A 22,899-nucleotide genomic window follows, 5' to 3' on the forward strand; every position below is an offset into this window, starting at 1 on the left:
GCTGACAGTCTTGTAAGACAAGCAAATTAATGCTGACTTTATCAGGACATGTCTACACAAATCATAAAGTACTGATGACCATCTGAAACTTTACCACCAACCATAGAGCTAGCTAGGTACCACAACTCTCCACATTGTCTTATTTATACATTGTGTCTAATATCAACAATTTACACACAGACACCATCATAACCAAACAATGAAGTTTTGTGCATACTCCAAGATTATGAAAGAGACACTTCAATTTCATCTATAAAACATACTGAATGCTAGCTTTTAGGCAATTCAGATCTTTCATCTTTGTTTATATATAGTACTAGTACTGCCATATGCTATGCAAAGGTCTAGTGACATAACAGAAACCCACAACTTATTTTTAAAACCCTAGCCCTAACTAGCTTACCCTAGCTAGCTTACCCTAATTGATTTTCATATTTTAATATAAAATCAAGAATTGTAAGTCAAATGCATATTAGGGTTTGGAGGGTGTTGACTTGGACTGGACATCTTCATTGAGATGTGTGGTGTTGAATGGAAATAGTTGTAGGGTTTTGGGTGGTACCCTGCTGCTTGTGGTAGTATTTGGAATTGTACCATGATGATCCATCAGCATCATTGTCATGAGTGGGCAATCACACATGAGTTTGCAGGTCTGATGATGATCCACATTCCAGTTGTTGATTATTGGTTGGCATTTTGATACATCTTCTCCAACTCCAACCTATTCACATGTTACATAAAATTATCAAGGAAAGTTTAATAAGAACATTTTTATTGTAGTCTTTAGATGATCATAAACAGGTGTTTCATATTAAACAATCTATTACAGTTGTTGATAGATATGATTAAAACTTAAAGCATTGAGCTTTTTTAACAATAATTTACCAAGGAATTTTCTTTAATTTTATTAACATGGATTAATAATAAAGCTTAATGATTTCTTTGTTTTCATTCTTATGCAATCATATTAATTCCTTCAATTCTTTTTTAAAGATTACAACTTTATATATAAAGATAAGAAGTATATAATATTTCCCTTGGCACCAAAAATATAATATATAAGAAACAAGAAAGTGAACCAATTAAACTTTGAAATCAAGAAACACTAAAAAATCCTGATAAGTTTTATACTTATTTACAGACACACACACACACACACATCTTACAAAATTTAGCCACCTTACAAAAGTTTATACTTGTTTAGCCACCTTACAAAAATATATATAATCAAGAAACCCTGAAATTCATGTAGCCACCTTACAAAAATTGAAAGAATGAAAGTTTTATGTGTAATGCACAAAAATGAAAGAAGAATTGTGATAAGTACCATAGTAACTAGTTATGTAAGAAGAAAAAAAACAAATAATAAAAGTATATATATTGGTGTAATTAACCTGATAATTTACAAACTAAGCCATTTTGAAAAAAAAATAATTTGTAACAAAATCAGAAGTTGAATAAATTAATATATACCGGATGAAGAGGAAGAAATGGATGATCATGAGTAGGATAAAGGTGATGTTGCTGATACAAAGCCATTAATTTCTTTCGAAGTTTTTGACGGTCACGAGCTTTATGATTTTGAAACCAATAGAAGACATTTTTGCCTTGAATTTTGCCGTAAATTGATAACCTTGATGTGATTTGTTGTATCTGAGTAGCAGTTGGTGTTTTCAAACCACTTCTATACATTCCCTCTAACAACATCACTTGCTCCGGTGTCGGACACCACCTGCTTCCACTGCCACCACCGCCGCTTGATGTCACTTGAACCGGGACTGATGGTGTCATGTTTTTGGTCTAATATATTTTTTGTTGTTATTTTGGTTAGTGGTTTTTGTTTGTGTGAGAGTTGAGCTATTTATAGAGGAGTTGAACTAGTGATGATGTGATATTTAAGTGAGTGGATGATGTAGTATTATTATTATGTACTTTTTGGCAAATAAATAAAAATAAAAAATGGATGGATCTTTGATTAGATTGATGTAGCCATGCATCCATTGTTTTTAGTTTAGATTCCTGGATTTAACGGCAAGTCGTTAATTAAAGTTGATTGTAAAGATGTTATTCTGTCTCTTTCTAATACCTTTAGAAAATCAACATAGATATTTATGGTATATGTTAACTATTTGTTTTTAAACATGTTCAGTTTCAGAATGTATATTGTTAAAAGTAGGTTAGTTAGATGATACTCGACCGATCGATGTGTTAGAGGCATTAGTTATGTAATGCTGGTATATTGTGTTAGTTATGCAACTTATGATAAGAAAACAAAAACACTTAACATATTAATGTCTTATAACATTAAATCTTGTTAGTTAATGTTAAATTTTGATAGTTTATTAATTAGCTAATGCCAATATTTATAACAGAAAATTATATATATGTAGTATATGTGTTAAATATGTTGTATATATATCTTGTATATATGCAGTATATCATATTATGATACATATTACTAATATTTTATGTGTAATATGATGTATTGCATACAAGTAGTGTAAAATTATCTAATTCTCTCATGAAAAATGAGTTGTCTTATGTACGATTAGTTACTTAGTACGTATACTATAGTTTATTAGACAAACTATTAGGCTATGCGTAGTAGAGGGGCCACAAATTGGGACGAATTGCGACACGTGACGCCCAGTCAACAAGGGGTGAGAATTTGTTTTTGGGGTGTAATGGTGTATATGCTACAAATAGTAATATATATATATATATATATATATATATATATATAACACATAGTAATATAATAATAATATTTTTTACCTCCTTCCGGCGACAAAACCCTCCCACCCCCACCCCCGCCCCCGCCCCATTTCGCCCCAATATCGCCCAGGGGGGCGGTGCCACCCCCTTCCAAATCGCCCCAGTCGCCCCACCAAAATCACCCACTACGTTAAGCCTTAAAGGTATCTATGTATTCTTGATTGGTTATTGTTTTTTCTTAGTATTTAAATTACTGAAAAATATTAACAATTTAACTTATGATAATACAAGCTGTTAAATATAGGTATCCTATGTTGCTTCATGCAGTAAGTAAATTATATAACATAGCAAAACTTTAAGCTTACTATTTCTGAGCATATCAAGATGTTACAAAGTCTTCACATGCTAGCAGTAACTAAAGAAATTCAGAATGAGATATGGCAAAAATAATTAAAAATGATATAATAAACTGTATTATTTAAAAAGTCAATGTCAGAATATTAAAAAATTCAGAAAAGTTCAACAATTTGATTGATGGATCATAGTCCAGTAGCAGGAGAGGTTACTAGAACCTTAACCTAGACCTTTAATTTCTTATTTCACAGTTTCAGCTGGTACATGCTAGTATACTTGCCCAGGTATACTTTTCCTAAAATAACTCTCTTAGTCTCTTTGTTCTACACATTTTCAGTTGCATGTTCTGCTTCTGTAAAAATACAGTGTGTAATTTATTTATATCGATAACATTTATATATTTGTATATATAATATTTAAATTAGTTCACGCACTCAAAAAAGCTCAATATATATTACTAACATCACACAGCCTGAAGCTTTGTGAAATACAAATTCATGCAATCAATGGTTTAGACAGGGGTGTGTACAATTCGATTTAATTTGGTTATTAGGCTCAACCAAATTAATCAGTTTCCGGTTTTTCAGTTAGTTTTTCGGTTAATACAAAATTCAAATTTGGGTAAAAATTTATAGTTGAAGCATATGAAATTGATACATAAATACATGAAATGAAATAAAGGTATATTTACGTTAAATGTATATATGAATGCACGAGATGGTGGTATGATACATTAAATGTATGTATAAAAGCTATATATATGAAAAGATTAATGGCTCGGGATGGTTAATTTCAGTTAACCGAGGATAAAAAAAGAACCGATTCTCAATTAATTTTTGTCCGATTTCATTGGTTTTCGGTTCAGTTATTGCTCATCCTTAACTTTAGACTAGAATGAATGGGTTGGCAAGAATTACATACACTCAAGTCTGGTCAAATACTTCTACATCGCTTTCATTTATTTGATGAGTGGTAAAAGTTGTTTGATGGCGATATCTAGGTGTAAACGTTTGTCACAACTTTTAAGTCAAATCACATCTTCCTCTAGATGCGAGCGTAATTGGAAAAAAGAAACTCGTACTAAGTATATGTGTTGTTCGCTAACTACGAAGTGTATAATGCAATGTCACGTAGACGAAGAGCTTTAACTCATCTATCATTTAGCTATCACGTTGTTGTTTAACTAATATTTAAATAAAAGAAAAAACATGTATATGTGTGTTTACGTGTGATTTGTGGAGAGAAGTGTACCCCATCCACCCGCTCTTGTTGCTTGATGGACGAAGTCTTGTTAAAATGGTAGTGAGGTGACGGTTGCCACCCCACACGGATAGCCTACAAGGTGGACCAGCTAACGTGTTCATTATTGTTACTTGCCTCTACAAAATATGTATAGGCCATAGTATACCAGATCTTTGTTATTTTAATATTTTGAAAGATGTTAACGAAAATACTAACATTTGAATTAGTTAGTCTCAAGGAAGTTAAATGATTCGTTTGATTGCAATTTTTTTTTTCTGATAGATCAAATTATAGGTGGTTCATTTATTTAAAATCCCTATCCCATAGAATTTAACACTAATAAACAATTTTCAAACAGAAAATCAATTTAATTTTTTATAATATATTTTTCAAAATTTTTGGTGAGACCATTAAAAACAGTGAGACAAGAAAGACAAATAACAAATATGTCTAGTCCTAGGGCGGACAGAAATCTTGTTCCAACAACCGAATTAAGCTCTAGGTAATGTCACTCTTGCATATACATATCAATTTATGATTTTTTTTAATGAATTAATTATCTAACTATCTATATAACTGCCTACCATAAAAACCTACGTGTCACTCTCAGGTTGTTCCCCCCCCATTCTCTAAAGCCACCAGATTGCTTGATTTCTAAATGGAGGCTTCTCATGCATTTAACCCGAATTCATGGGTATGGGTCTCACCAAACCCGGATAGTATTTAAATGGGTTATAACATCTCATATATTTATGAAACTGTTTCATAATCAAACAACAATTTTTGCGGGTCATGAGTCTCACCAAACCCAGATAACTCATAAACGGGTTATAACATCTCATTTATTTGCGAAATAATCTCTTAACCATCAAAGAATAATTTCCATGGGTTATGAGTCTTACCAAACCCTAATAACCCTCAAATGGGTTATAAAATCTCATTTATTGATAAACACTTTCATCATTAAACCCTAATTTAATCTATCTCTTTTACATGTTCTCTGTTGCTGTTCATCTTCATCGCCGGTTAACTTCCGATACTACCCACCATTGTCAACAACATTAAAGCCCCCTTTTTCATTAGACAAATTTTTGTGTTCATGTTTGTTCATTTAAAAAAATCAACATGCTTGTGTACGTTTATGTTTGTTCGTTATAAATCTAAAAAACTACACATCTCAATTGAGAAAACCCAAACGCTAAAAAATATAATAACAAACTACTATATATGTATTAAATTAAAACAAAACTACGTTAAATGAAATATATCATCATAATATCAAAACGATTAAAACAAAAACTTAAATAAACCCTCGTAACACGGGAGGATTAAACTAGTTTATAATATAATTAGTAACTTCTGTTTATTATAAATTTACAGTAGAATAACTAGTTTATTATATTGTGATATTTGTTTGAATTAATTAATTAATTAGTTAGTTAATGGTTTTGGGTGGGTAGAATGATCTAGTGATGATATTTCAATGATTTTGGGATCTGATTAAATGAGATGGAAAACTATATTGTAGCGATGATGATGTGAAATGTGAATGAGATAGACACAGGTATGTTGCATGCATTATTTAATTGACTATTTCAATTCAGTTTCTTCTTTCTAATAAAATTATAATAAGTTAATATAAAATGTTCACTGACACTAATTTTATATATAGATTCAAAAGAATAAATAATATCGTTATATAAATGATTATAAATGAACCGATGTTCACTTCTTCGTTAATAATTCATCAGAAGTTTGTTTCAATCATTTACGCTCGTCAAATTTGTTTGTTAATTAAGGTTTCAACTTTTAACTAAAGAACAAATCACGTAAGTTTCTAAGTTCTAACTATCCCACTAAACTCAATTCAAAAAACTTTGAACTCACTTATATTATGTTACACAAAAGCAAAATCTATATTTTTTTAACAAACAAACTTATTATGTTTATTGCCTAGTTACTAGTAGCCTAGTAGGGACATGCATTTGAATTTGGTTCGATCACATGTTATATATGCTCCAACAACCCCAGTAAACAAGGCCAACATTTAACCGTCTAAAGTGGCCCACTTGGTCACTCCTCTAAGTCCATTTCACAATATTGAACCCCCCCCCCCCCACCCCAAAAAAAAAAAAAAAAAAAAATTATAGTTAACTTTTCGTTTTCTTTTTTCCTTCTAAAATAGGTCTCATTATCTCAAGGTTTACTCTAAATATATAAAAATAATAAAAGGCAGCGTTGATATTATACTTTCATAAAGGCTATGAACATAAAAGAACTTGATTTTAATGACAAAAATTTTAGATGCTTTGATTAATTAATATAGAATTCGTTGAACATAGATTGCATCTTAATTAATAAGTGTTTGATCAAACAAATGCTTTACTTAAAGACTAGGCTTTAACAATATTATAAGAGTGTGTAAATTAGTGTTTCCCTTATTACCTATTTACGTTTAGTCTGCATTCAACCAATTTGGATAACATAAGAGCGTCTCTAACGTGTACTGAAACCCAAGGTCAACATGACATGGAGGAGACCCGAGCAAGAGGAGAGGGACTTGTATGCGTTATAGAGCTCAAGTCCGGGAGCTTGGTTTGTGGGTGCATATCACTCTCACATACACATATATACATCATATACAAACAGTTTTAATAATTTTTTTAGCATGGTTTGTGTGGAGTCATGGTGTTATGGAGAAACCAGAGGCTTTTTAGAGAAGTTTGAAATCTGATGTGATATGCTAAAGTGGATGTTTGTATGTTTTAACGTTGAGATGCTCTAAGTTTAAAGTCATGTTGCACATGTTTACCTAGTACCTACATATATATAGATTTATATAATATTTCGATGCACAAGTGTTAACGGTGAAACTTATTCTGGCCGAAACCAGAGGTAAAAGATACCTAGCTCATGGTAAAGAGAGATTATTTTATTTTTTTATAAACATAAGTTTCTAGATTAACTGAAAAGAAAAAAACTAAATGTTTCTAAGAAAGAATGTTATGAAAATTAGATTTAAGGTACGTGACGGGCATGGTAAATTCCTTGTACGAAAAGTGCTGTCACACGTTAAATATACAACTTCTGATGCACGTCCCAAAGCTTATGACATGTGGTATGTGTTGAATTTGATGGTTGAAAACAATAATTCTTTTAGCATCCAAAAATAAATGCAAATCTTTTCAAGTACACTATGTGTTAACAAGTTTTATTTAATAAGGAAAAAGAAAGAAGTCCAAAGGATTTTGAAAACATAATGTGCCACAACTCTTTTCTATATGAAACGATACTAATTAAAAATATACATAGCGATTATATGAAGGGTTAATCCTAATGGGTTAACACATGAAAGACTGAAAAGGCTAAGCGGTTAATTAAACTAAGAAAGAAGATGGTTAAAGATTAAAAGTTGATGATAAAACTAATCATGAATGAGAAGAGATAATGATGTAATTTGTAGAGATAATTATTAGAATTAGAGTTTTAGTATAAACCATCCCCCCCCCCGATACGAACAGAGGGTTTACTTTTGTTCAGTAGACACAAAAGTAAACTCTCTGTTCGTATCACCCCCCCCCCCCCCGGACACCGTGGCATTGTGGCGAAGGTGTAAAATTCTGGAAAAGGTAATGTTAGAAACGTTTTATCGAACCTGTGTGTTGAAGGGGGGGGGGGGGTTGGACCCGTGCTTTGTGGCATGATTAAATCGAACGAAAGCAAATGTAAAAACATTAAACCACACACGTTTATGCGACATGTTAACACACATAAAATAGACCGAAACATAAAGCATAGAAAACAATAACTAAGACGAGTTAGGACTCACGTGTTGCAGCGTGTAAACTCGCAAAATTTAAAATCTACATTGTAATGTAATTTATAAAACACGTGATCTGAAACTGTGCAAGACGTGTTGAATTAAATTTTAGGTTTCTTTTTTTATTAAAAAAGAAATAGAAAGAATATTTTATAAAATGCAAAAGAATTCAAACTAAATAAAGGAGAGACCAACAAAGTAAGAGAAAATAAGAAATTTGGGAAGAGAACTGGAAAGAACAAAAAAGATGAAGTCAACGGGGTTTGAATATTTCACCAACGAAGCGAAGGTCGAAAGCTTTATCATTAACTAACTTAAACTATTTGGGAAGCATATGGTACTAAGTAACGAAGCATAACTAATTTCATAAAAAGTATATATAAATAGATGGTTTAGAGTTATTGTTTTTGTGTATTTTTAATCTTAATAATAATAAAAGAGTCGTTTTCTCAAGTTGGACCATAAAACCCTATTGTTATTCTGCGTGTTTGATCCAGTTAATTCCAACAAAATATTGATATAGCCACAAAATAAAAGTATCTCTATGTAAGTTCCTAGTTTGTATATACTTTCTATTTTTCAACTATACTTTCCTAACATGGTAAAAGCTAAAATCCCTAAATTTGTTTAAACATGAAAATTCCTAAACTTCTTTTAACATCTAGATTTAATTACCCAGATGTCATGTTCATATCACAAATTCGGTTCCTATTTTGAGATATCACATCTATGGTTAGCAATAGTTTGAAAGTGTAACATAAATAAGAGCCTTTGCTTGAATAAACTACTCCCCGAGCTCGATCTTTAGAAAAAGAGCTCGAAAGAACCCGAACTTGAGCGTGAGCTTTGGTAAGTTAGAAACGGGCGGAACTAGAATGTAGTCGAGCTCGGGCTCAGCTCGTTTATAACCCCTATTAGCCACGATGCAAATGTTTGATATGATTGCATGATCCAATACAAGCATAAAATTGATGCAAGTATCATATTTTCTTAAAATTGAAGAGCTAACTTAAATATGCCAACCAAATTATTGATGTTCTTATCATCAACATATTAAATAACAAAATTAAAATCATATTGTTTAATTCAGGAAACGAGTGATATAAATAGGATGGTTAGTAATCAATATTAATGAAACAAACACACGCGTGTGTTAGAGGGGGAGGGGCCGACCCACACACAATCTATTTGGTTATGTGTACATATATTTTGTTAAAAAAACGAAGAATTTCTTGTATTTAAGGTACCGTACTCTTTAAATTTGGAGAGCCTCAATGCCCTACATTTTGGCCAGACTATGTTGTCTTAAATGGGTTCACGCTGGCTTCAGAGTTTGGCTTGGGCGTTTCCCGGAAACCATACCGCCGACTGTCACTTGACAATCGTGTGCCACCACAAGAGCAGAACCCTCTGGCGTAACACACGGTGGGACGAAAATCCGGGTGGGCTCAGGGTCTAAACTGACAACCTTTGGACAGGTCTAGCTCAAATTCTTTATTGTCAATATTCACCAAAATGTGACTCGTGGGATTCAAATTTGAGTCTCCACTGAAAAACCCAAGCCTCTTACCACTATGTCACAAGTGGGGGGATTATGTGTACATATTGATTTTAAAAAATTACGTAAAAGTGTAGAACTAATATATAAATAAAAAGTGAACCCATAGTAACAAGTTTGATGTTGTTCAATTCATGTCATACCATTTATATATTTAGTAATTTTTATAATTTGCCATGCTGAGAACCAATCTATGGCGTCAAATGTTCACTGGATATTTGCATAAGAGAATCAAGATTTTAACGGGATTCAAACAATTTGTCATGTAACATTATGATCATATATTGATGATGAATATTTATGATTATGTCATTATGAATAGGAGTTAAGACAGAAAATTATATGACATTATTGAAGGGTTGACAGATAAAAATTTAATGAAAATAACAATGCACCTTAATTACGTCCATTATATTGTCTTTCAATTAATTAGTTTCCATTATTCGAAACTTTGAATGGATTTTTTTTAAATTGGGACAACTATTTAAAAAATGCTAACTTTTATATTATTTTATGTTAAGTTTTATATACTTTATTATTTATTAAAAATCAGTATAAAATAAAAAAATTCTTATATTTATTTTGGATTAAGTATTCTTATATGTAGCAAAGATATTATTTCTTGATGTTAATACACACTATAATGGTATGTCTAATTAGTTACAATGGTATGTCCGAAGAGTCCAATTATAACAATTTGTTAAACTAATTACAACGATGCATATAACTTATAACTTTACAGATGACACATGAATTGTTATTAATGATACCAGTAAACCATTACAACAATGAAAAACACTTGTAATTTAATCGGCGCATCCTAAAAATTTTGTACAATTCACAATAAAAATGAAAAATATCCTACATATACGTATTTTAAGCTAAGATATTTTTATATTGTATTTTTTAGTAGAGATGAGGTCAAACCTGGACCGGCCCGGCTCAAACCGGGTTAGGGTTCATGAGACTGGTTTTGTGAAGAGTTGAGTACCGGACCATATGGTGATGCTTGGTCCGGATTTTGTCGGGTTTTAAGTCGTGTTAGCCAGTAACCAGTAATTATCAGGTCAAACCGAATTTTTTGTTAGGTTTCTGGTTTTCTGTTGGGCTGATGGGCTGGGCTCAACAACTTTGTATTGATAAGATTCGAATGTGTAAAGAAGTACTAAGAAGCTACCTTCTTTAGTACATTCAATTCATAAATTTCATTACTTAAACGTAACACAAAAGGAGAGTTTGTAAACAAACGTGTGAAATATGTATTGATCAAATGAATGTTGTAGACACCCTTTGAATGCCGTAACTGGCATGACGATTTTTGTTGCTAATCATAACTACCCTAAAATACATGTTTTGAACATCTAGACCCGGACATAATGACATAATAATAATGTGACCTATTTAGAGGCAAAGACGAGTGTTACAAAATAAATAAATGGAACTCGTAACAAATAATAATATGATACAAACCAGAAAAATAACAAATATTACAGTAAATATAATGTTGATTTGATTCGACCATTAATTAAGCTAGAAATTATTTAAAATCCAAAATATCATGAAAATAAAACTCACAAACTTAAGCAAAAAGCACACACAAAACACTTCCATAAATTTCAAAAAACATTATTCTCCAAATCTTTAAGTCCAGGGTCAACCTCTTTGACTTTTTCATCTTCATTCTCTCCAAACACAGGAGTATCTAGCTTAGGAGGGTTCTGAAAGAAATATACAAAATATAAATATAAAGTATGTAAACTTTTTATAAATACAACTTTTAGTAAGCCTGTTGGAGTTAAAAGGTTTACCTCGCAACGAACTAATGCCCAATTAATGCCACGAAAAAATGGGTGTCGTTTCACTTCACTTGCGCCTTCGCGTGAGCCCAAACGATTCTTTGGATCCCTATGCAACAATCTGTAAATCAACTGTTTGGCTGAAAGGCTTACCTGCATTGCATTCAAATTCTTTGTGATCGGTTTCTTGTCATATGATATTTATCTTATATTGACACATGAATTTATACTACATGTGCCGAACATATGAAGTTAACTATATGTGATAAGGAGCTGATTCGAACGTTAGCCGACTTCTATGTGTACCATCTAGGCGGGACATAAAAGACCCAACATACTAATGGTATAACTTGGGCTACAAATGAAGTTATGGGCCCAAAAAGTAGGGAACAGAAAGGCCTCGACAAGTCAAATCATGTGGCAAATGACCGAGCTTTTGAACCAAAATTCAATCAATTAGAGCTCTTATTTTGTCATTGAGAATTTCCCCTGGATTTTTGTCATCTCAAAATTACCACCTCTAAAACACACGCTTGTGGAAAAAACATACCGCTATGCTACTAGGAAACTTTAGATCTTTATGAAGAATGTTAGCGAATGTTCGTTGCCTCGTCTTTCCTCTAAACGGTGTGTACCCATAAAACATCTCATATAGAAGAATACCTAGAACACCACATATGGATCTTTCAACTTTTTAAATACTAGAAAATTTTCTTAACCAAAAATATGTATAGAAGCGCGAAGTTTTTACCAAAAGCCCACCAATCTACTGCACTAGAATGCCCAACTCCACTTATAATCTCCTGAAAAAAATGCAAAAAGTTAAAATAAAAATCTGTATATTATAGGAAACTTGACTTGCAAGCTAAATAAAAATTGTAATAACTACACGAACCGGAGCTATATACTCTTCTGTTCCAACAAACGAGTTCGATGCACGAACTGGTTCGGCCATGAAAATTGGAGTCTGTTGATTTTTCTGATGCCTCTTCTTCTTTTCACTTATTTCAGAAGTCAAAAGCTGAATCAAGAAATTAAGTACTTTATTAAAATACAAAGTTAATTGAACCACATTTTAGAATGTAATTTATCATGTTTTTATCGCGTTACAAAATGAAATCAAAGAATTATTGATTAGAGATACCTGAGGTTTGCAAGATGTCAAGCAAGAAAGATCAAAATCTGTCAAAGCTACATGTCCAGTGCTTTGTATCAATACATTTTCTGGCTTCAGATCTCTATATATAATACCTACACCACCAAATATGACAGTTTGGTCACTAAAAGGTTCGTTGGCATAATCCAATGTTTCATTCACTCGTAAATGATCATATACAACATGTACCTTGACAATGAAGGTACTCCAATGCCACGAGCACCTCGGCAGCATAGAATCTGTACGGAAAACATAAGATATTTTGTTTGCTCAAATTTAGTCACTAAAAGCAAAATATATGTGGTTAAGACCGATTTAGTGACTACTTGGTTGTTGATACATTAGCGACTGAACAAAGAATTTGGTCACTAATTAGGAATTTTGTTATTCGTGTCGGTTAAAAAAAATCAAGTTCGAATTAGGTTTTATACCTTACGGCATCCTCCTTCAAGACTTTCATCGTCTGTCTGTCTAAAAGCATAAAAAGCTCTCCGCCAGGACAATAATCAGTGATCAAACAGACATGAGTCGGTGTCTGCAGAGATACACTACTAAACAAATGAGTATCACTGACAAAACATAAAATCCAGGAACTATGAAAACCAGACATGGTATTTGACCTGAAACGAAGCATATAATGCTGGAAGAAAAGGATGGTCTAAGACATCTAAGATCTCCCGTTCAGCGCACGCTCTATGCACCTATTTTATGTAAAGAAATGTTTTAGTCGCAAAACGTAACGACGAAAATGGAGTACTAGAAGCGGTAGGAAACCTTCATGGTGGAGTATTATTATTATTATTATTATTATTATTATTATTATTATTATTATTATTATTATGAGCTATGACATAAAAGAACAACATATGCAATGTGTTTACCTTGTTACGGTTAATCATGACGCCTTTATCCATTGCTTTCATCGCGAAAAATTCACCAGTTCCACATAACTCGACTAGGTGAACGCTTCCCGTATCACCAGAACCTAGAGGCTTTATGGGCCTAAAATGCCTTAATCCTAACTTTTCTCCACTCTCAATAACCTAAATAAAACACCAGAAATGGTTAGATGTCTCGGTACTCAGAGGATCCGAACGTGTATAATTACTAGCGACGGATCAAATCCGAGACAATTTTAAAGATAGACTACCTTTAAAATAGCCTTCCATGCTGATGTGTCCCTTCGATGAGGCTTTGGTTGAACTGTATTCGAGTGTTTTGCCCATAGATCTTCTGGGGTCTGTGTATCATCATGAACTTTAACTCAGAAATTGTTGACATATTGATCCAAACATTAAAAACAATCTATATTTTGACAAGTGCTTACAGGTTGGAAGATTTATTTTATAAATACATGTAACGACTTTTATTCTCACTACTAGAAAACTTGGTATCGCTAGCAATTTCGGTCGTAAATGAGTGTTGCAGTAATCAAAGTTGCGACTTTTTCACGACTAGTGAATACTTTTGTGATTGTTTTTATCAACCAATATATCGGTCCTAAATATGTGACCGGTGAATGGTCATAAATTTTGCAACTTTGTGATTTTTGTCACAAAACAGTCGCTAAATTTACATTTTTTGTGGTAAATTTCGGTCACAATTACTACAACCACATCTTTGTATTAAAAGCGCGCGTGGAAAATTATGTGGAAATCCCATATCTACTTTTCTAGTTACTAGAGTTTTACCATATTAGCATCTGGAAGTTCTCGCACTGCTACATCAATATTTTCCGCAGCCTCTTTCACCTGAAACAACCAAAACCTGACAATTTAGTGACCATCTACATGCGGGAAAATATTGGTGTATATAGGCTTGTGATTACCAGAACCGAACCATCTTTAACAGTGGTTTCAGGGATACAATTATGAAGTGGCTCAACATGCTGACTTCCATCTAGTTGTACTCCAATGAAGTATTGTACTTCTCCCTACACAACAAAAAAGGTACATAGAATCTTTATTTATACACATGCTTTTACTTAAACATAAAGTTATATTTCGTGAAATGCGTTAAATAACTAGAAACCAAACGGTTCATTTTGTCACTACTAGAAAACTGACTGTCACTGACTAACATATCAGTCGGTATTCACAATGGATAGTTCATGAAGAGACCACCGACGGACTGATTAATATTGTGTAACTAAATTTTGGGCATTTCCTAGAATATATAGTACCTTTTGGTCACGCATAGGTTGTAGATGAAACAGGTTCCAAAATTTTTTGCCTGATAAATTGTCACAAAGATATTTAACATAAACAATTCATATCAGTGGATACATATATACTTGCCACAAAAGATACGTGAATGTGTGTATTTATATACCGCTTTTCGTATAATTGATGAGTTGTACGGTAACCTCTGTTTGGTTATCGATTGCTTCTCGAATTTTTTTCACGGTCGATGGATCAGTTTCAGGCCCTTGAAGAAACCTTCATAAAATTAAATATAGAGAAATTACCAATGGATCATAGATGTATAATTTCTTACCACTTTTTATTCTGTTTTTGCATACCTGCAATTTCTTCCCAGGATCTCTTCACGGCTATACTCTGTCAACTCCAAGAAACTATCGGATGCGAAAATCTAGTGATAGAGATCAATAAAGTGTTGGTACTTTTGAATATTCTAACGAAAGATTAAAATGCATAGCAAAATCATGTACTAAAATCTTTTGTGTGACTAATTTTTGTCGCAACTCATAGCGACGGAATTTGGCTACTAGTTAACAACGACTTGATTGTCATACTGATAAAAGTTTTCGAATAACGACAGCTAAAGACTTACAATGGGATTGTCGGGAAGTCGTGGGTCAGTAATGACGAAATTTTTCTCGATACGCTCAAGAGTTGTCGCTAAATCGATACCCTTTCTCATTTCTTTCTTTCGTACTTTGTCATCTAAACTCTCTGGCCTCGTGTCATCCTTCTTAAACACATAATCGTCTTCATCATCAGCCTCACCATCCGTATCCTGAATGTTAACGTCTCCTTCGAATCCATCATCAAATGCTTCGCTACTTTTTCGGTTTTTCTTCTTAATCCTACATCATAATGTTATACATTATTCTTAATACTATATCATAATCATGTACATTACTACATAAATATTAAATAGCATATAGCATAACTACCCTGACTTGTAAACTTGTATGTATAGTAAAAACGGTACATAGACAATCTAAGCAAAACTATTTAACTAAAAATAGGCTGTGAATGAAACCGAACTAAAATGAACCCAACTGAACCAATACAATTGAACTCTTTTAGAACATCAATTTTTTGTTTCGCTTTTTTTATGATCTAAAATCCGAATAAACCGAACTGACTAAACCGACTGGAACCATAAAAAACATATTTTAACTAGTTTATAAAAAAATTATAATTGATGTAGCCCGAAGTTGTAAAAATCAATTATTCATTAAAAAATAAAAATAAAGAAAACAAAAAAATTATGTTATAAAAACGGACATTTAAAGTCCGATTCAATAGTTGTAGGCTTAGGCCCAACCCGATAGTTATGGGCTTTTCGGTACTTTGGTCATTATTTTCAACCCCAAATGGTAAAACTTAATGTTAAAATATATTATTTTTGGTCATTTTCAGCCAAATGTTTTCAACCCCAAATGGTAAAACCGAAAAAAATAAAACGAACCAAACCCATTGTAAGTTTTAACCACAAAACTCGAAACCTAACGGTTTTAAAAATCTAAAAATTCGGAACTTAAAAAAAAAGACTCTATTTTGAAGTACCCCATAAAAGAAAGTCGCATTGATTTTTTCTGCTTCTTTTCCGGGAGTTCATCAATCGGTTGCATTGTTGTTAATGTTCGGACACCGGGATGAGAGTTCCGTCTCGGGCGTGGTGGTGGTGGCGGAGGAGCCGCAGTTTCTGCAGATCTTCGACGGCCTAAATTGAAAACACCGGGTTTGTCTTTGTCGCTATTGTTTCGTGAGTCTGTTGCGAATGGGTGACGGTTGGTGGATTCACTTAGCGATCTTGGTCGTTTCACTGCCTCCACTAACTCGGTCACTGAACTAGTCGCCATGTCCTTTTGCCGGGCTGCAACATTTTAATTAAACACATAAGTAAACATATTAAAATTAAAAATTGTCAATTTTCATCTATTTATAAGAAAACAAGCTAGTTAAACTTGTATTTATTTGATAAAAATGGTTACAAATGAAATGGGTTGATTTTGTAGAACAAGTTATTATTATTTTAGCAACTTTTTGTTTGTAAGTTTAAACTTAACAAAAGTAGAGTTAATTATAAGGATAAAAGGTTATATCGTGATTTTATTCTCATTGTCAAAAATTACATCCTTATTTTGGGCATTATTCCAAGTTTTATCCAGGCTTGCAAGACAAAATGTGAAGAAAAATGAGGGAATCGCAAGTGATCCGTGGGTTTTGATCTGGGAGAAGGTGTGACCCCCCCCCCCCCCCTTCCAAAAAAAAAAAATAATAATCTACTTTTTTATTCATGACTAGAATCTTAAAATAAATAAATACAGTACCATCATATCGAATTAAAGATTCAGGCAACCCGTTAGGCCGAAGTGTCTTCTCTTTCGTGCCTTCGGTGTGCTTACTCACCTCAACTTGCATTCTGTTATAATCCACACAAAAAACAAATGTAAATGAACGAATTATTCATTAACACAAGTAAAGCGTTCAAGTTCACGGCCTGGTGAAAAAAATCTAGAAACATGTATATGTTCTTCGAACATAAAGTTAGTGTCAAACTTGGATACTACGTTCAAGTGCACACATGATAATTAAGTGTCAAACTTCAACTAATTTTAACTAAGTTTCGACTAATCTTCTTGTAGTAACTCCACGTGTACAGTATCAATTGACTTACTTTGATTAGAAGAGTTTGTATTGGTCAAACTGATAAATTTAAACACAAAACGTTTAGCAGTGTTTTGTCTTTCTAAGTAATGAGTGATAAAATCAAATGCGTTACAAAAATAAATTAAAAAAGGTTGTTGAAAAAATGTTTTGTAGTAGTGTGCATGCCAACAAACATGTGACAGTCATGTGCTAAATATTGGACCTTTTATGTTGGATGAAAAAGTAACCTAACATGATAAAACAAGTAGTCCTATAACAACATTATTGACAAATTCAATTAGAAATAAAGTGCACCCTATAGGGTCATATGGATAATAAAGACTAGACCCATCACTCACCATCTCCTAGTAACATCACTCACAAATATGCTCTCAATTAAATGGTCCATATATTAAAGGGCCACCATAGATATCCCTCCTTGATCTTATCTAATGAGCTAAAAAACAAATTGAATAAATTAAATTACGAATAAGCTTGTTAAAATGTTTTGCTATATGTGAATTTGGTAGGGCATATACACGAGTCATCTCTATCACCTTACTCGTGTGTAGTTGATAGAAAACCCGATGAGGGCATGTTAGTCTTTTCACGAAAAGTGATAACTGTTTAATATCATAACAAAATACTACAAGACACATTGGGATACTTTGTTAGGATTTTAGGATTACAAGATGCTAAAGAAGAATTTGTTCGTATCCATTGTACGTGAAACATGAGATACTAGGCATGTGACACAGTCCTATACTCGATGATAAATCTCGTATATAATATCGCGGTCTAAAATAATCAAACTTAAGGACCTGTATTAATTAGATGAGGGCATGTTAGTCTCTTCAGATACGAAAAGTGGAAACTATCTAACAACACGACAAAGTGATACAACTCACGTTGCGAACGATAGCTTTGTTAGGGCGACACTAGAGTTGTCATCATGCTAAAGAGGAATTTGTCTGTATTCATGGTACGTTATACATGAGGCATAGGGCATGTGACATAGTATATATACACGATGATAAATCTGGCATATTATATCGCAGTCTTAAATAACCAAACCAAAGGACCTATATTAATTAGATGAGGGCATGCTAGTCTTTTCAGATACGAAAAGTGGAAACTATTTAACAACACGACAAAATGATACAACTCACGTTGCGATAGCTTTGTTAGGGCGACACTAGAATTGTCACCAGGCTAAAGAATAATTTGTTTGTATCCATTGTATGTTAATCACGAGTTACCAGACACGTGACACAATCATATACTCGATGATAAATGTGGCATATAATATCACGGTTTAAAATAAACATACCCGATGAATTTGAGGATGTTGCCGGATTCATCTTTGATGGGGGAGACTGTGAGAAGGTTCCAAAAGGGTGAACCATCTTTCTTGTAGTTAAGGAGCCTGCCACAATATGTTGAACCCTTTTGCAATGCTTCCCTGATTTTAGCCACATCTTCCGGGTTCGTGTCCGCACCCTGTAGGAACCGGCTGCAGCCCAACCAAGTCAACCGACATATTTAATATGTTCATATGTTAAAAAGGTTAAAAGTATAAAAGTTCAGTTTCAGTTTCACGTTTTTAGGCTAAAATATATAACTTTAAAGTTCAACCCACACCGAGCATGCTTATTTGTCACCTTTTGGAGACTACTACAAAGATGTCATAATCTCACGGGTCAAAGACTCAAAGCTAGCGCCTAAGAAAAAGGTCATAAAATTAGCGACGGGAACCAAACTGTCGCAAATTTGACTGAATCGCCGTAAGAACATTGTTGTTGAAAATAAGATAAATATAAGTCAGTTAAAGAAAAAGTCTCATGAGCTTTTAAAAGTCTAAAGTCAAATAAACGTAGTTTTTAAATGTTTTAAGTATAATAAAACATAACGTGGTCCAAAAATGATGAAAATATTTTTCTAAAAACTCAAGAAAATTACAATAAGCCGGTCTTGAAAACTATTGAAATATCTTTTAGATCAAAAGGTACGTAGTCTAACAGTATCAATGTTTATATAAGAATATTTTTTTCTAAATAATTGAGAATTCAAGTTCTATAGTTGGATAATGGTATAAATGTACCGGTCGGTTTAAAAAGAGCGTGATAAAACATATTTAATTAATAAATAAGAAATATGCGGGTTGGCAAAATAATAGTACATAATATTCAATCATAGAATCGTCGCTAACTTTGAGAGTGAAACTTTTGTCGCAAAACTAAGTTACGATAAGAGTTTAATCGGTTGTCAAAAACTGGCTGTAAAAAACTTTTAAAACGTTTTAACGGTGAAAAAAACCTTTCCGGTTTTAACATTCGCAAATGCTTGTTTTCTAGTTAGTAGCAAGTATAATGTATATGAAGGGGGGTGTTTGGCCTAGCTTTTTATTTTTAAGCTTATGTTTATATATAAAATTAGCTTATAGCTTTTTTTTTGTTATTTGATAAGCTTTTTTTAAGTGTTTGGATTAGCTTATATTCTACAAGTTAATTATGTGTCTTAATAAGTTGTTAAATTTAACATTCTTTAATTTGTTAGAGTAATAATTACTAATCCACCACCATTTGAGGGCAAATGAATAATTTACACCCTTAAACAAATAAGCTAAAAAACCATCTTCAAATAAGCTTCTTCAAATGAGCTTATATGAGCTAATAAGCATAAGCTTAAAAAGTTAAACCAAACACCAAGTTAAGCTTATTTTGTAAAAAAAAAAAGCTATAAGCTTTGTTAAAAAAGCTAGGCCAAACACCCCGAAGGTGTATTTTCGAGTTCAACTCAACAAAAACAAAAGGATAACAAAGGTAGAAAAGCGATCTATACCAGTTTCTACCGATAACTTCTTTAGAAGTATAGCCGGTCATCTTGAAGAAACCCGCACTCGCATACAAAATCGGATAGTCGGGTTTCGTGGCATCAGAGACCACAAATGTCTGTTGAAATGTCGATAACGCGTCTTTCAAGTCCTCAGATACTTTTAATCCTCCTTCGGTACCTTAAATAGAGTACCATATGAAATATATTAGTTAGAGTTTATTGTAATTAATATTTTTACCATAATTAAAACATAACATATGGCACAAGTGTAATAATAATATTACCTGACCCATCATCTGATATATCACTAGAACTCTGAACCGAGGTACCCGAATCCCTCCGGTTCGTACCCGGTTTAGCATTGGGGTCCTCGCCCGAGGTCCTAACTTTAACCCCTTGCGGTTTCCCAGTCTCGGCGTCGGTTTTCAAAACCAACCCCCACTCGGCCGCTCGTTGTTCGGCCGCACCTACAATTCCACCAAGCGAGGCTGGACTCGGAACAAACGGTGGTACCTCAAACGGTTTAGGATCTTTGAGGGCCATCCATGACTTGATCTCAGTATCGGGCAGTCTGCCCGACTGAGAGGTGGAGATGCCAGTGTTGACATTGTTAATACTGGCATCTACTGATGGAGCTGGGTGGTTCTGTGATGGCTCCACCCAGCTCCGCCAAGTGGGTTGTGACCGGACTGGAGTGGTCGTGTTGTGGGTTGATGGGTTGAATACTTCAAGTGATTCACGGACGTCCCTTTGACCAGGTTGGAATAATGGTGTTGGGTTGTTTTCTGCATGTTGTTTTGGCTCCATTTTCTGGATAAGATAAGTATACAAACTTGTGATATATATATGATGGTATATGAAGTGATATGAGTGTTAAAGATTCAGGGCAGTTTTGTCATTTTTAGTAGCAAAGATATGATCTAGAGTAAGGGAGTTTAGTTATAAATAAACAGGAGAAACTATTGAAGTGTTGACATTTTGAATATAAAAATGTTAATAATTATATGAATAAATATAATTATCCTCGTTTAGAAGATCTGATGTTTAATTGTTTATTGTCTAGGTAGTCCATGCGAAGCTAAGTACGTAATAAACAAAGTGCTTACAAATATAAACATAAATAGTTATTAAAAGAGACATAACAATTCTCATAAAGTACAGAAATTAGTAGCATGTATATGTATATAAAAACATTAACTAATCCAATGTTCACCGTATGCAGTGTGAACAAATTGATTGTTGGTATAGAGAAGTTTGTGTTTCTACACTCTTGTAATTTTTTAAATGTACACAAATAAGCTGTATGGGATGCAATCTAGACAAATTTGATTTTAAAAATTAAAATTATAACTCAATAACTGATAATAATTCATACTGATAATTTAATATGTGTCACTTCTAACCTTCATTTACATTGTCAAAAGAAACATGACTCAGACAATCATCATAGATTTACGTTTGATATCACTTTATTTCATTTATAAGTAAGGTTCCTCACTGCTCATAATCATATCCTTAGGCGAAATAAAATGAAAAAGAAGTATAAATGTATGATGGTTATGTGAGTGTAAACGCCCTCAGCCCATAACTCCTGGGCGTCACATGACGCATAATTATGAATAGGGGTAGAAAGTTATGACTACACATGGTATTGGTATTAGTAATTTAAAACAATTAAAAAGATATTAAAATATTTTAAAAAAATCAGAAAGCTAATGCTATTATTATTTGTGTCGGATAAAGTAGCTATAAGGCTGAGGGGTGTGGGGGGCTCTAATAGGGGCGCGAGTGGGGGCTCCAGCCAATAATATTATGACGTGTGGCAGAGAGAGAAACTGGATAAGAGGGGTGTTGGAGCCCCCGTTGGAGCCCCTGGCCCTGGTGTGGAGGGGCTCCAGCAGGGGATCCAGCGGATTTTTTTTTTATTTTTTTATAAATATATTCAAAAAACGTATTATTAAAAAAACTCATAAATTATTAAAAAAAACACACATGTTTTTAAATCTGAATCTAGGTTTGGGTACCAATTTCCAGACATGTTTTTAAAAAAAAGTTTGGAAGATGGGTTGATTTTGGGTTTTTTTTTGAAGTTGTGGTAATTGTTTTATGTGAAATGGGTTATATATAGGAAGAAAAAACTTTTTTTTTAATTAAATAAGAGCCCAACGGCTCATTTTAAATGTCCAACGGCTCTTTCACACTTTCCCATGTCTCTTTACGCCATATTCGTCCCGCGAACAGGCTTGCGCCTGCTTTGTTTTTCGTGCTCGCGCCCCGGGGGTGTGGTGCTAGCGCCTGGGGGCGCGAGCGGAGGGGCTCTAACGCCCCCGTTGAAGCCCCACACCCCTCAGCCTAAGCCATGTGTTCGCAAGCCAATGAGAATGAGATGTGAATATATGTCTTACATCAACATTTATTTTTTAAAAATTTTATTTAAGAACACACATGCATCCAAATTTTTGTCAAAAAATCATTGAATTTTATTTTTATGTTGTTCTGAAACCCGCAGTCGAATGTGAGTGAGCAGAAAGGATGTAAGTTTACATATATGTTTGTTAGTGTAAAATTATTTTTATTAT

General features: G+C 33.3%; 2 protein-coding genes across 2 annotated transcripts; both read right to left on the bottom strand.

Annotated features, from left to right (window-relative positions):
- Positions 1-472: 472 nt before the first annotated feature.
- On the bottom strand, positions 473-2,072 carry LOC143578740 (uncharacterized). Its single transcript, XM_077062223.1, has 2 exons — positions 1,474-2,072; positions 473-721 (listed from the first exon to the last, which is right to left on the bottom strand). Exons 1-2 carry the CDS (start codon positions 1,789-1,791, stop codon positions 473-475), a joined length of 567 nt encoding a protein of 188 aa, XP_076918338.1. The 5' UTR covers positions 1,792-2,072.
- A 9,171-nt stretch (positions 2,073-11,243) lies between these two features.
- Positions 11,244-21,247, bottom strand: LOC143578735 (phototropin-1-like). Its single transcript, XM_077062219.1, has 22 exons — positions 20,605-21,247; positions 20,327-20,498; positions 18,816-18,998; positions 17,167-17,258; positions 16,400-16,709; positions 15,435-15,690; positions 15,163-15,233; positions 14,973-15,079; positions 14,824-14,873; positions 14,470-14,574; positions 14,333-14,392; positions 13,792-13,881; positions 13,523-13,684; positions 13,262-13,342; positions 13,073-13,176; positions 12,831-12,880; positions 12,630-12,736; positions 12,381-12,506; positions 12,237-12,288; positions 12,036-12,148; positions 11,498-11,638; positions 11,244-11,407 (listed from the first exon to the last, which is right to left on the bottom strand). The coding sequence occupies exons 1-22, from the start codon at positions 21,125-21,127 to the stop codon at positions 11,306-11,308; spliced, it is 3,057 nt and encodes a 1,018-aa protein (XP_076918334.1). The 5' UTR covers positions 21,128-21,247; the 3' UTR covers positions 11,244-11,305.
- Positions 21,248-22,899: the final 1,652 nt, after the last annotated feature.

This window comes from Bidens hawaiensis, unplaced genomic scaffold (assembly GCF_021521415.1).
Source record: "Bidens hawaiensis isolate Kalapana, Puna unplaced genomic scaffold, B.hawaiensis_p1.1 tig00029329_1, whole genome shotgun sequence".
Classification (NCBI taxonomy): Eukaryota; Viridiplantae; Streptophyta; class Magnoliopsida; order Asterales; family Asteraceae; genus Bidens; species Bidens hawaiensis.

Coding starts and splice junctions, on each gene's coding strand:
- LOC143578740 (XM_077062223.1), bottom strand. CDS start 1,791: ATGACACCATCAGTCCCGGTTCAAGTGACATCAAGCGGCGGTGGTGGC. Junction 722..1,473: donor CATTTCTTCCTCTTCATCCG/GTATATATTAAT, acceptor ACATGTGAATAG/GTTGGAGTTGGAGAAGATGT.
- LOC143578735 (XM_077062219.1), bottom strand. CDS start 21,127: ATGGAGCCAAAACAACATGCAGAAAACAACCCAACACCATTATTCCAA. Junction 20,499..20,604: donor TATATCAGATGATGGGTCAG/GTAATATTATTA, acceptor ACTCTATTTAAG/GTACCGAAGGAGGATTAAAA. Junction 12,289..12,380: donor CAGAAGAGTATATAGCTCCG/GTTCGTGTAGTT, acceptor CATTTTTTTCAG/GAGATTATAAGTGGAGTTGG.